Source organism: Pituophis catenifer, unplaced genomic scaffold (assembly GCF_029215685.1).
Source record: "Pituophis catenifer annectens isolate HBS135680 unplaced genomic scaffold, rPitCat1.0.hap2 SCAF_15, whole genome shotgun sequence".
NCBI classification, from domain to species: domain Eukaryota; kingdom Metazoa; phylum Chordata; class Lepidosauria; order Squamata; family Colubridae; genus Pituophis; species Pituophis catenifer.
This window is the reverse complement of record NW_027256895.1, coordinates 16673053-16686467: the sequence shown is the minus strand read 5'-3', so window position 1 is coordinate 16686467 and position 13415 is coordinate 16673053. Positions and strand designations below refer to the sequence as shown.

Sequence of the window (13415 nt, the reverse complement as noted above, 5' to 3'; positions counted from 1 at the left end):
ATGGAACTCCTTTCCTCTAAAGGCAGATTAATTCCTAATTACAACTGCGACATTCAGAAATATTCAGTAGCAATAATTGGAGGACCTGACAGTGAGGTATGTCTTCACGTGGTCACCATTCTGCATATCTACAAGTTTACTCAGGTAACTATGTATGTGGCGTATGGATGCAAGGCGCACGGAACACTGTCACCTTCCCACCAAAGATGGTCCCTATTTTTCTACTTACATTTTTTACGTGCTTTCTAACTGCTAGGTTGGCAGAAGTTGGCACATGAAACAGGAGCTCACCGCATTATGCGGCACTAGGGATTCGAACCGCTGAACTGCCGATCTTTCAATCGACAAGCTCAATATCTTAGCCATTGAGCCACCACATTCCTATATATATGTTACATATAAGGATATACTAAACGAGAAGGGTGAATTGAAAACAAGACTAGAATTAAAAGAACAAAAGGTGGAACTGGAGTGATGGTCATATATGCAAATACAGTCATGCTACGTGAAAGATGTGAAAGTATGGGGTATTTACAGAGAATTAACGATATTACATAAACTATTAGTGGGTATTGATGACAACATCAATTGTCAAAATATAACATTGATTGATAAAGACAACATATAAATATTTATTAGAATATAAAAGGGAGGAAGAACAATTAAAAGGGACAATGGTTGTATGGGCTAAAATTTTGGATATAACATTGATTTGGATAACTGGCAAAAACTTTGGGAAAGGAACTAGAAACTGACATTGGTTACATCATATAAAAAGAATCTTTATAAAATGTTCTACAGGTGGCATCTCCCCCTGGCAAGATTGGTTAAAATGTTTAGCAACACATCCCTGAAATGTTGGAAATGTAAACAATCACCAGGTACATGCTATCACATGCGGTGGACCTGTAAAAATGCTAGTAAATTTTGGCTAAAAGTTGAGATGTGGCTAGAAAGAATGGTTGGACAACGTATAGAATTCAAACCAGAACTATTTCTATTAGGCATTATAACAGATGTCTATAGTAAAGGGTCAAAATATCTAATACTACACATCCTGACGGCAGCGAGAATGGTATATGCTCAGCAATGGAAAACTGAAAACACCCCTTCAGAAAAGGAGATAATAAGGAAGATATTAATATGCGCAGAAATGGACAACATTAGAATTAAAACATGTTAAATATTTAACATTAGAATTAAAAAACAAAGGAGAGACAGAATATTATGACACATGGAACAGATTTTATCAATGGCTGGAAACACAAGGTGGTAGTCGGAACACAAAACAATTAGGTTAAGTAGACCCAAAATGAGAAATGATTTATGTACCAGAATGAATAAGTGGGTCAAAAATAATTGTACAAAACTAACACTGTGTAAGTAGTATATATGTTGTTTGTCTTTCACCTTGTTTTTTATGGCAGATGAGTCACCAGGATTGTCACACTATGTTCAATATAAGTATATGTAAATAATAAAATAAAAAATAAAAAAAATCCAGGGAGAAAAAAATTAAATAAAAAAAAAATCCAGGGAGAAAAAAAAAGAGGAACACTTTTCTTTCAACTTTATTTTGAAATCTAAGAAACATATGTTAGCAGTCATTCCTTCTTCAATTGCATGGTTATTAATGTAAGGGTGGAGAACCATATTCAAATTAAACAGACTAGAAAATTCCTGGTGCACCAAATGTTACCTGTTGCATTCACAGAACATTCTTAATAAATAAATCAGCTCCTATTCTGAGTTTAAACAATAGATTGTGGTAAATGTCCTGGTTTATACAGGAAAGGAAGCCACAGAGTAATCAAAGCAAGATTAAGACAAACAAAGATTGATAGATTGTGTGCAATTAGTCTTAAAATTTTGTGCTTGAAAATGTTGGAGGAACACAACTGCCAAATATAAAACTATTAAGATGCAATGGAGGTAAAATTTTGCTTTGTCTACTATAAAAAGAAAAAAATATATATTGACACACACTTGTAAAAAATCAGAGCCTATTGTTTCTTTTCTTAATTCTTCTGTTTTTTCTACAGTTGATATATGGCTCTGCTCCAGTGACAAATAAGGACAAACAAGCTGGTTTCTATCACCAAATGTTTCCAAATACGGACCTTCGGTATGAGGCACAGACATTACATGTTGCTTATTCAATGTCCTTCAAATATAGAGCAAGATTAGGCAAAGCAGGATTTATTGAACTTCTCCAACTTCATCCATGGAAGGTAATGTCTCCCGTCATAGGGGTTTCTTCTCTCCATTACGTTAACATATCTCTGATATACAATTGTATAAATTTGTCTCCATATCATCGAATGTCCAGATAAATATATTGTTCAATATCGTGTTGATTTTGGTTATAGTTCATTCTCCGATGAAATAAGATATATATATTTTTTAAAAAGGATAGGGTAAAAAAAAAAAAAGGAGAGAGACCTAATGCTCAAAGAGACAGCTGACGCCGCAGCTACCATTGGTAAGTGGGGCAGGGTCGCATTGTGGCTCTGTGTCACAATGGGCTCCAGGAAGAGGAGAGGACCCCATCTTCCCCATTGTGAAGTGCACTAAATTTTATTGAGGACCCGGATTGTGGGGGCAATAAACCAGCTTTGTATAGAACAACACCACTTAGGGGGGGGCCAAAAGCCCTAATAAGAAGGTATATATACATAAAAGTATGCAGGCTATTGCTATAATGCATTGTAAGCTGCCCTGATTCTACGGAGAAGGGCGGCATATAAATTGGACTAATAAATAAAATAAATAAATAAATTGTGCTGCGCAAGGTGCTGTGAGAGCAGCAGGCAGGCCACTTCGACCATGAGTTGGCGATAGCGGCGGTGGCACAGGTCATGTCAGCAGGCAGGCAATGAGGCGGCAGTGGCGAATGCAGCAGGCCAGTGTCTTGGGGTGGGGAGCAGGTTGCACGTATCCCCGAGCAATTGAGGTATGCCCAGCTGCACCAACAAAGCAGTGGTGGGTTTCAAAAATTTTTACTACCAGTTCTGTGGGTTTGGCTTGGTGAGCGTGGCAGGGGAAGGATACCGTAAAATCTCCATTTCCTCCGGATGAGCTGGGCCTTCGGAGGCAGAGAATAGATGGGGGTGGTTGTATGTCTTTGAGAACTTATCACAAAATGGAGACAAGCCCCTTCCATTAAGATATAACCTATATGTAAAAAATATACTTTCTTTTCCATGTTTCTGAAATGGAGGTAGGCTTTCATCGATAATCAATGATGAAGGGAGAGGACAAAAAATTCCTGATGAATTGTTTGTCCCCTACCTTTATTCTTTGTTTTTGTTTTGCAGCTCAATCAAATAGTAAGAAAACTCTCTTTCAATAATACTGCAAGAGAAACACTATCTTTCAACCAAAATGGAGAACTAAAGGCTGGGTTTGATGTCATCAATTGGGTCACATTCCCAAATAAATCCTTTCTGAAAATCAAAGTTGGTGGAATAGGATCTGTGACTTCCCAAGAGGACAGGTTAAAAATGGATGAAAAATTGATCATTTGGAGGCCACCAGACGGTCCCTTGGGACCGCCAGCCCCTTCGCCTGTAAAGAGCCGCCTGTACAGCGCAAAGGTGGCTCGAAAAACCCCATTTCCAGGAGGAAATGTGGGATAGAGCAGGTGAGTGTAGGTAGAGCTCTCCGTAGCCCCCAGAGTTTTTTTTTTTTACTCTTGGGGGCGAGCGGAGAAAGCTCCCTATAGCACTCGCCGTTCGCTCCAGGCGTTGGGAGACCTCTGCCTTTTTGCAGAGCAAGGCTACGAAGACAAGCTTTTTAAGATATTTAACAGATTAACTAAAGATGATGAGATTTGGATCTGGACCTGTGACCCTAAATTGCAAGTATTAATACTTATCTCGCAAAGGATATTCAACAAAGTAAAAAAGACCTTTTAAAATGGCGATTGCCGAAATTGGAGCAGGAAAGCTGAAAAGGGAAAGTCCTTCCGTTTCTTATTAAGTCACAAAGTAGCAGAATAAATGCTCCTGGCTACATTTGAAGGGATATGAGCTGGACCTGTGATCCTGAATCGCAAGTATCTCACTTATTTTATAATAATTATTGAAGAAGGAAAAGGAAAAGGAAAAAAGAATCTTTAAAAATGGCGATTGCCGAGGCTTGAGAAGGGGCTGAAAGGGAGAGTCCTTCCGTTTCCTATTGAGATACAAAGTAGCGGAATAAATACTTTTGGCTACATTTGAAAATAATGCTCTACTTTTGTGTTTTTCTCTTCCTGGAGATCTGATATTGATCTTGGTTGGAAAGAAGTTTTTTTTTCTCTGTTGCCTCTCTTTTCTTTTTTTTTAAAATAGTTTGTCTGTGCTGAAATATGGCATTAAAGCCGGACAAACAAGCAATGGGGGGGGGATTCCCCCATTAATAAATTACGTGAACAAGTTTTAAAGCTCCAGTCTCAGAAAAATGATTTTAATATAATTGAATTTCTTTTGGAGGAGATTGTAAGAAGGGATGAGATTGTGAATCAGAACTTTGAAAAATTTAAGCAGGAAATTAAAGAATTAGTGCAATTAAAATTTGATATTCTGGATCGAAAGATTATAAAAATGGCTAATGGCTTTGCAGAATTTATGATTAAGTTGGATGAAAATACTAACTTATTAGAGTCTAAAGTGGAAGAAATTGAGGACAATTTGGACAATAAAATTCAAAAAATTGAAAATGATTTGACAAACATTCAAGACAATAGCTCAGAAGAAAAACCTAAAATGGAGGTTGAACAAAAGACTTGTAATGCAGAAAATTTACAACAACGGATTGAAAGAGAGGTTCTAATGATCCAATACAATTTTACAGAATATGCGATTAGACTGAGAGGTTTGCAGGAAAATAACAGAGATGATTTAAGGAAAATATCTTCTGATATTCTGGCTGGGATTTTAAAGGTTCAACCTGAGGAAGTGTTTTGTAGGATTGACAGAGTTTACAGAATAAACTCCTGGATTTCAAAGCAAAGGCAATTGCCTAGAGATGTGGTGATCTATTTTACAGATAAAGAAAATAGGAATAATATTTTGCAAAATTCCTTCAATTCTACTTTGCAATTGTATGGAAGAAAGATATGGATCTACAAAGAGCTCCCCCCCAAGATGTTAACGGAAAGGAAGAAATTTGGTTTTCTGGTGACTGAGTTAAAAAACAGAAATATTTCATTTAGGTGGGATGCCCCAGTTGGTATAATATTGAGATATCAAGGAGAAAGATACCAACTAGATACTGTTGAAAAAGCGGAAGAATTTTATCAAAAAATTTTGAAAATGAACTTAACATCTTTAGGCACAATACAGGATAAGCAGAAGGAGTTGGAAATAAAGGGAAAATATTGAATTACAGAGGTTGCGGTAGACAAATTGCCTTTGGATTCTTTAGATACCCCAGCTGGATTATTTACAAATATGAGAGAAGCGGCATCTGACTTCAACGTGATGATTCACCAAGTCAAAGACAAATATGGAAATCAATTAGCTGACATACAATTGGCAAAAAAGAAATATGAGATACAAAAACAAAACCAACAAGATCAACTTATAAAGCAGAATGAAAACCGATCAGTTGATATACAACTTGTAGAAAGGAAAACAGGACGGAAATTAAACCCACAAAAAGAAAAGAAAAAAAGAAATAGGTCTCACAAAAACAGAAATTTCTAAATTAAGCAACAGTGAAGCCAGTGATTTAAAAAAAAAATGAATGAATATGTAAAAAGATAGTGGAGGCGAAGTATTGGTTAATATCATTCTGAGGACAGTGACAGACCTCTGCAATGCCGTAATTTTGGGATGTGAAAAGAGCCTTAAACTGTTGATTTGAATTATCTACTTTGGATTTCTTTCTTGTATTGATAAATATATTATAACTATCCTGAGCTACAAGGCAAGAGAGCTACGTTGGGGCATGCAGAAGATCTGGTTGTTACCCATTAGGATGATGGGAATTTATAATCCTGATGAAAGCCACAATTACAACTATATGGAATATAATTATAATGTCACTCGGGTGGTTGTTTTTACTTTTATATATATATGAGGATATTCATTACTGATGGGGGCAGATGATGACTGAAGATTTTGAACAAACTGTTGCACCAGGATGCTATGTTACCCAATTATGGATGAGGGACTCAACAATCCAGTGGAAAGACATCAAAGAAGATATTATATGGATTATAAACTTAAAGTCATTGTCTTTTTTTTTTATATATATATATAGCAGAGTGGGTAGTGGATTAAAGATATTAAGAATTGTTGTGTATGGCAATTTTGTAGGAAAGTGGGTGGAAACATGTTAGTTTACTGATTGATTAGTTTAAGAAAAGGGATGTTTAAGTGATATATTTAGGGGAGTGGAGGAAATGGATAGAATTGAATAAATGTTAAATTAGGATTTATGGGGAAGGCTGCTTTGAAATGTTATATTAATATACACAAAGAATAAATGTTAAAGTAGGACTTATTATATAGTCTTAAAGTGGAAGGTTGTTTTGAAATGTTGTAATAATATATAGATATAAGTTTGGGGGAAGAGAAAAAGGGCAGATTATTGCTAGTTATAATAATATTATGCTAAATTAGAAGTTATCATACAATGTTATAGTAGACTGCTTTTTTTTGAAATGTATGGTAAAAGGGGAAAGTAACAATATCAATAATATTTTTAGTAAGTAAGGGTCAGTATATAGAGGAGGGAATAAGGAGATGGTAAAATATTATGTAATCTGTTATGAATCAGGTTTTTGTTGTGAAGAAGTCACAGGGGGGGATGGGTGGTGGGGGGGTTAGGGAGGAGGGGGGGAAGAAAAAAGGGGGAAAAATTTGTATTTGAAAACTTTTTCAATAAAAAAAAAATTGATCATTTGGCCAAGCAGATTTAAACAGGTTTGGATAATCCAGAATGAGGTTACTACTGCTTTAACTGAAGAGATGTGAGCTGTGGGATAATTCCTGTGATTCCTATGTCTGAAATACTAAAAGATATGCCTGGGAAAACTTATCAGGAGTTTTATAACCATGTCAACAAAGTGTTTACACATTTAGACAGTGCTGAAAAGGTAACGATTTAATTGTAACCAAAATAAATCCCCCAAATTAGGAGAAATATCCCAATTTATTCCATAAGAACCTCTTAATTATGTGTTGGAAGAAATATCCACCTGGTTCAGTTCCAAGCTGGGAGAAAGACACTGGAAACATGGAAGCTGATTGGAAAGATGGTTTAATGATGAAGCAGAACCACCAAGCACATGGTTCTCTGGTGCAGCTGAACACATGGAGTTGAGAGTGAGGGGTATTTATACCTTCTCTTGGGCTTTGAACTTGAACTTCCTGTTCCTGTGCAAGAACATTCATTCTATTTTCTGTTGTAGGGGACATAGCTCTGTAGGTTGTCTCAGGTTTCGTTGAAGTTTTCTGGGTGATACAAAGTCCTTAAGAGATTCTGCAATGTGGTGCTGCTAGTCGGTTAATCCTATTATGTCCTGGAGGGTCATGTCTTAATCCCATCATCCTGGAGCTGAAAGTCTTTTGTTTTGTAGATAGAATGGCCCAATCTCTCTTAATGGGCACAAAATATCTGCTGGGGGGAGAGAGTTTGGGTTGAGTTTCTGTCTATTTCTCTCTTAGGGGAAATATTTTACCCTGACTTTTTAAATATTCCTTAAAATATTTCATTCTTCTAGGAGATGGGTGGGTACCAATTTTCTACATATGTAATCCATATCATTATGCAAAATATATCATCTTAAATCACAGCAGGAATTGCCATTGAATAGTTCTTGGTTGATGGTATAGAAACTAAAACATGTGATTTCTTTTAGTAGTAATTTAGCAGAATACTAAAAAAGGCTGTAGGAAGCTGACAAAATACAGAGAAGAGAGTAAACTATATTAGCAATAGCACATAGACTAGAGTTAGTCTGCAAGATTACATTCTAATCACAGAGCCACAACAAAGACTATTGGTGGAAGCTCTGTAAATCCCATGGCATTTTCTTCCCTTTGTTTTTTTTTTTCACTGACATCACACACAAAGCTTTCCACCACACCTGATACAAAGTGGGAGCTTTGTAGACAAAAACTATTGTTACACAGTCTTGCAATATGCAAAGCATTCTCTTCTATCCTTTATGAACAGGTCTGCCCACTTTCTCTGTGTAATAACTATTGTCCTTTGGGTTATGCTAAGAAGAAAATAGAAGGGAAGCCATTTTGTTGTTACGACTGTCTTCACTGTCCAGAAGGGAAGATTTCAAATGTAGTAGGTGAGTGAGGAACAATGAGTGATGCAGATTTTACAGATGTATTGATATTAGGTACTGTAAATATTCATTACTATGCAGACAAAACATTCTCACAGAGAATAGAATAGAATAGAATAGAATAGAATAGAATAGAATAGAATAGAATAGAATAGAATAGAATAACACAGTTGGAAGGGACTTTGGAGGTCTTCTAGTCCAATCCCCTGCCCAGGCAGGAAACCCTACACCACTTCAGAAAAATGGTTATCTAAACTCTTCTTAAAAATTTCCAGTGTTGGAGCATTCACAACTTTTGCAGGCAAGTTGTTCCACTGATTAATTATTCTAACTGTCAAGAAATTTCTCCTTATTTCTAAGTTGTTTCTCTCCTTGATTAGTTTCCACCCATTGCTTCTTGTTCTACCCTCAGGTGGTTTGGAGAATAGTTTGTCTCCCTCAGCAACCCCTGAGGTATTGCAACACTACTATCATGTCTCCCCTAGTCATTCTTTTCATTAAACTAGACATACCCAGTTCCTGCAACCATTCTTCATACGTTTTAGTCTCCAGTCCCCTAATCATCTTTGTTGCTCTTCTCTGACCTCTCTCTTGATGCAGAGATGTTTATAGATGCAGTGTAAGTGTATAATATGATATGAATACAAATATTAACACCATTTTGTCACACAGTGGAAAAATCCCTATTTTCTCTGGGCAGCTGACATATTGTGGGATACTGAGATGGTTGACATTCAGGCTGTGCAGAGATTGAGATCAAATCCATATTAACTACTTCAGAAGACCATCTTCAACAGTTCAAGCTATCATGTCATTCCATAGAAAGGCTATGTTTGTTTAGCTGATGTAGAGAGGATATAATTTTGTGCTCCTGCAAACCAGAAGGCACTTTTGGAGATAAAATCCTATGCTCTCCACAGCTTTATTTGGCATTTCTATGTAGAATTAAACAATCTGATTGATCATAAAAAATGGCACAAAGGATTTAGAAGGAAATATTTACTTCCCTTTGTATTTGCAATGCCATTGGAAGGATTACTTCCTACAATGTAGGCGGAGTCCTCAAAGAAAACAGTTGGGTTTTCAATCTGCTGTAAACTTTTGTACCATACTTGCACTGCACATTTTGTCTATTTCATACTTAATGATACAAATAAAGGAGTTCTAACTCTTACATCTCAGTCATAATAAACAATTGGATATAGTGGTTAAGTTATGGAAGTTGGAGTGGAAAACCTAAGTTCCAGTCTTGCCTTGGCAGATCCTGGAGACCTTTTACTGGTCAATCCTTCTGAGATTTAATAAAATAGCCATAGTAAACAATTTGAAAAAAAAAAAATCAAGAAGCTTCATCGATTTTTAAAAGCTGACTTAAAAACAAATACGTGTAAATATTTCAATAATATTTTCTAATACTGGTCTTATAGTTAGTATCAGTTTTCCAGTTTTACTCCAAACAAACTATAACTTAAAAGAAAAGCTCATATACTTATTGTGCCAGCAGATACAGGGCTGAAGAGCTCAGACTGAGATCACAAAACTTCAGGCTATCCTCAGAGCAGTGCATTCATATTCTTTCAGTTTAATTTTAAAACAATTATGTTCCTAACCTGATTTTTTTCCTAGATATGGACTGTTTTCCATGTCCAGAATATCAGTATCCAAACAAGGAACAGAATTCATGCCTTTCAAAAACTGTAACATTCCTGACATATGAGGAAACTTTGGGATCCATCTTGGCCATTTGTTCTCTTTCTTCCTCTTTTATCATAGTGTTGGTTCTGGGTATCTTTATTAAGTACCAGGATACGTCCATCATCAAGGCCAACAACAGAAACCTCACCTACATCCTTCTCATTTCTCTCCTGTTTTCGTTTCTTTGTGCTTTACTATTTATTGGCAAACCTCATAAAGTGACCTGTCTCCTTCGACAAAGTGCTTTTGGTATCAATTTTACTGTAGCTGTATCCTGTGTGTTAGCAAAAACTATTGTGGTGGTTTCATGGCCACCCAACCAATGAGGAAATGGGTGGGGAAAAGATTGGCCATTTCTATTGTAAGTTTCTGCTCTTTCATTCAAGTAGTTCTTTGTACTGTCTGGCTGTTGACTTTTCCTCCATTCCCTGATTTCAACATGCACTTAATGGCAGAAGAAATTATTCTGGAATGTAACGAAAACTCCTTTGTCATGTTCTACTGTGTCTTGGGCTTCATGTTCCTTTTAGCCCTTGTCAGCTTTACTGTAGCTTTCTTTGCCAGGAAATTACCAGACTCTTTTAACGAAGCCAAATTTATCACCTTCAGCATGTTGATTTTCTGCAGTGTTTGGCTCTCCTTTGTTCCTAGTTATCTGACTACAGGGGGCAAACATATGGTGGCTGTGGAGATCTTCTCCATTATAACATCCAGTGGGGGGCTCCTTGTGTGCATCTTTTTCCCTAAATGCTATATCATCATACTGAGGCCTGAATTGAATAGCAAGCAACATCTAAGACAAAAAAATAATTAAACAACTCTATTTCCTGTTTTTAATATAGCAATACAAAAGCAGTAAGCCCCCAAAGTGAAGATATACAACCCTTTCCCATTTTTACCTGAGGAACAATAATCATCTTAACTGAGCCTACTTACTATTTTGGGGGTAAATGTACTGTCTTAAAGCCTATATTTTCCTTAGCTTTAACTTTCTTCTTTTATTTATTTATTTATTTATTTATTTATTTAATTTGTATACCGCCCTTCTCCCAGAAGGGACTCAGGGCGGTGAACAGCCAAAATTAAAAAACATACAAATGCAAAAGTTAAGATAATTAAAAGAATTAAATCATTGGCTACCCAAATTTAAAACCCCAAATCCATAAAATTTAAAATCCCAATTAAAAAACCATTTAGACTAGGCCGGCTTGATGAAATAAAAATGTCTTCAGGGCTTTACGGAAGGTCCGGAGGTCCGGGATCAATCGTATTCCAGGAGGCAGCTCATTCCACAGGGCGGGTGCCCCCACAGAGAAGGCTCGTCCCCTGGGGGCCGCCAGCCGACATTGCCTGACCGACGGCACCCCGAGGAGGCCCTCTCTGTGAGAGCGTATTGGCCGGTGGGAGGTTATCGGTAGCAGCAGGCGGTCTCGCAAATACCCTGGCCCTAAGCCATGGAGCGCTTTAAAGATGAGAACCAACACCTTAAAGCGCACCCGGAAGACCACCGGGAGCCAATGCAGCTCGCGCAGGAGAGGTGTTACATGGGAGCGCCACGTCGCTCCCATAATCACCCGCGCGGCCGCATTCTGCACCAGCTGGAGCCTCCGGGTGCTCCTCAGGGGGAGCCCCATGTAGAGAGCGTTACAGTAGTCCAGGCGTGACGTAACCAAGGCATGAGTGACTGTGCACAAGGAGTCCCGATCCAGAAAGGGGCGCAACTGGCGTATCAGGCGAACCTGATAAAAAGCCCCCCTGGCCACGGCCATCATATGCTCTTCTAAAGACAGCCGTGTGTCCAGGAGGACGCCCAAGTTGCGAGCCCCCTCTGTGGGGGTCAGTGACTCGCCCCCAATAGCCAGAGATGGCACCAGCTGGCTATACTGGGACGCCGGCATCCACAGCCACTCGGTCTTGGAAGGGTTAAGCCGAAGCCTGTTCCTCCCCATCCAGACCCGCACGGCCTCCAGACACTGGGACATCACTTCGAGGGCATCATTGGGGTGGTCTGGGGTGGAAATGTACAGCTGAGTGTCATCAGCGTACAGATGGCATCGCACCCCAAAACCACGGATGATCTCACCCAGTGGCTTCACATAAATGTTGAACAGGAGCGGCGAGAGGACCGACCCTTGCGGCACCCCGCAAGCAAGGCGCCTCGAGGTCGACCTCTGCCCCCCTGCCAACACAGACTGCGACCGGTCAGAGAGATAGGAGGAGAACCACCGCAACACGGTGCCTCCCACCCCCAGTCCCTCCAGCCGGCGCAGCATGATACCATGGTCGATGGTATCAAAAGCCGCTGAGAGGTCTAACAGGACCAGAACAGAGGAACAACCCCTGTCCCGAGCCCTCCAGAGATCATCCACCAATGCGACCAATGCCGTCTCCGTGCTGTACCCAGGCCTGAAGCCGGACTGGCACGGATCTAGATAGACGGTTTCATCCAGGAACTGTGGGAGCTGTCGCACAACCACACTCTCCACAACCTTCGCAACAAAGCGAAGGTTGGAGACCGGACGATAGTTTGCCAAAACGGCCGGGTCCAGAGAAGGCTTCTTGAGGAGGGGCCTCACCACCGCCTCTTTCAAGGCGGGAGGCAAGAAACCCTCTCTCAGAGAAGCATTTATAATCCTCTGGAGCCAGCCACGTGTTACCTCCCGGGTGGCCAGTACCAGCCAGGAGGGGCACGGGTCCAATAAACATGTGGTTGTGTTTAACCTCCCCAGGATCCTGTCCACGTCCTCAGGAGTCACAGGGTCGAACTCATCCCAGGTAACATTCTCAAGACCAGCCTCAGTCACCCCGCCGGGATCTACCCAGTCAGAGTCCAAGCCTTCCCGAATCTGAGCGATTTTATCGTGCAGATACTGTGCAAAATCCTCAGCCTGCCCTTGCAAGGGGTCTTCCCGCGCTCCCTGATATAGGAGGGAGCGGGTCACCCTAAACAAGGCGGCTGGGCGGTTATCTGCCGATGCAATAAGAGCGGAAAAGTGGTTACGCTTTGCCGCTTTTATCGCCACTAGATAGGTCTTAATATGAGACCTAACTAGTGTTCGGTCGGATTCGGAGCAACTAGCCCTCCAACCACTCTCTAGGCGTCTTTTCCAGCGCTTCATCTCCCTCAGCTCCTCGGAGAACCAAGGGGCCGGGCAGGTTCGGCGTCGGGTCAGAGGCCGCAAAGGCACGACTCGGTCCAGAGCACCGGCAGCTGTCCTATCCCAGGCAGCCACCAGATCTTCAGCCGAGTCGTGAGCCAGAGTTTCAGGAACTGGCCCAAGCTCCCTCTGGAACCTATCAGGATCCATCAGGCGCCTGGGGCGGAACCACCTGGTCGGTTCCGCCTCCCTGCAGTGGGGTGCAGCGGTCAAAAGGTCCAGTCTCAGGAGAGAATGGTCCGACCATGACAGGGGTTCAATAACTATAT

The 13415-nt window shown here is 39.9% G+C and overlaps 1 protein-coding gene across 1 annotated transcript in view; it reads left to right on the top strand.

The window, feature by feature from the left end:
• The window catches only part of LOC139324464 (vomeronasal type-2 receptor 26-like), a 28667-nt gene continuing 15252 nt past the window's right edge, over window positions 1-13415 (top strand). The window contains exons 1-3 of the mRNA XM_070954175.1: window positions 1-144; window positions 2043-2231; window positions 3318-3496. Coding sequence (XP_070810276.1) covers window positions 1-144; window positions 2043-2231; window positions 3318-3496 — 512 coding nt within the window. The remainder of the gene's footprint in view (window positions 145-2042; window positions 2232-3317; window positions 3497-13415) is intronic.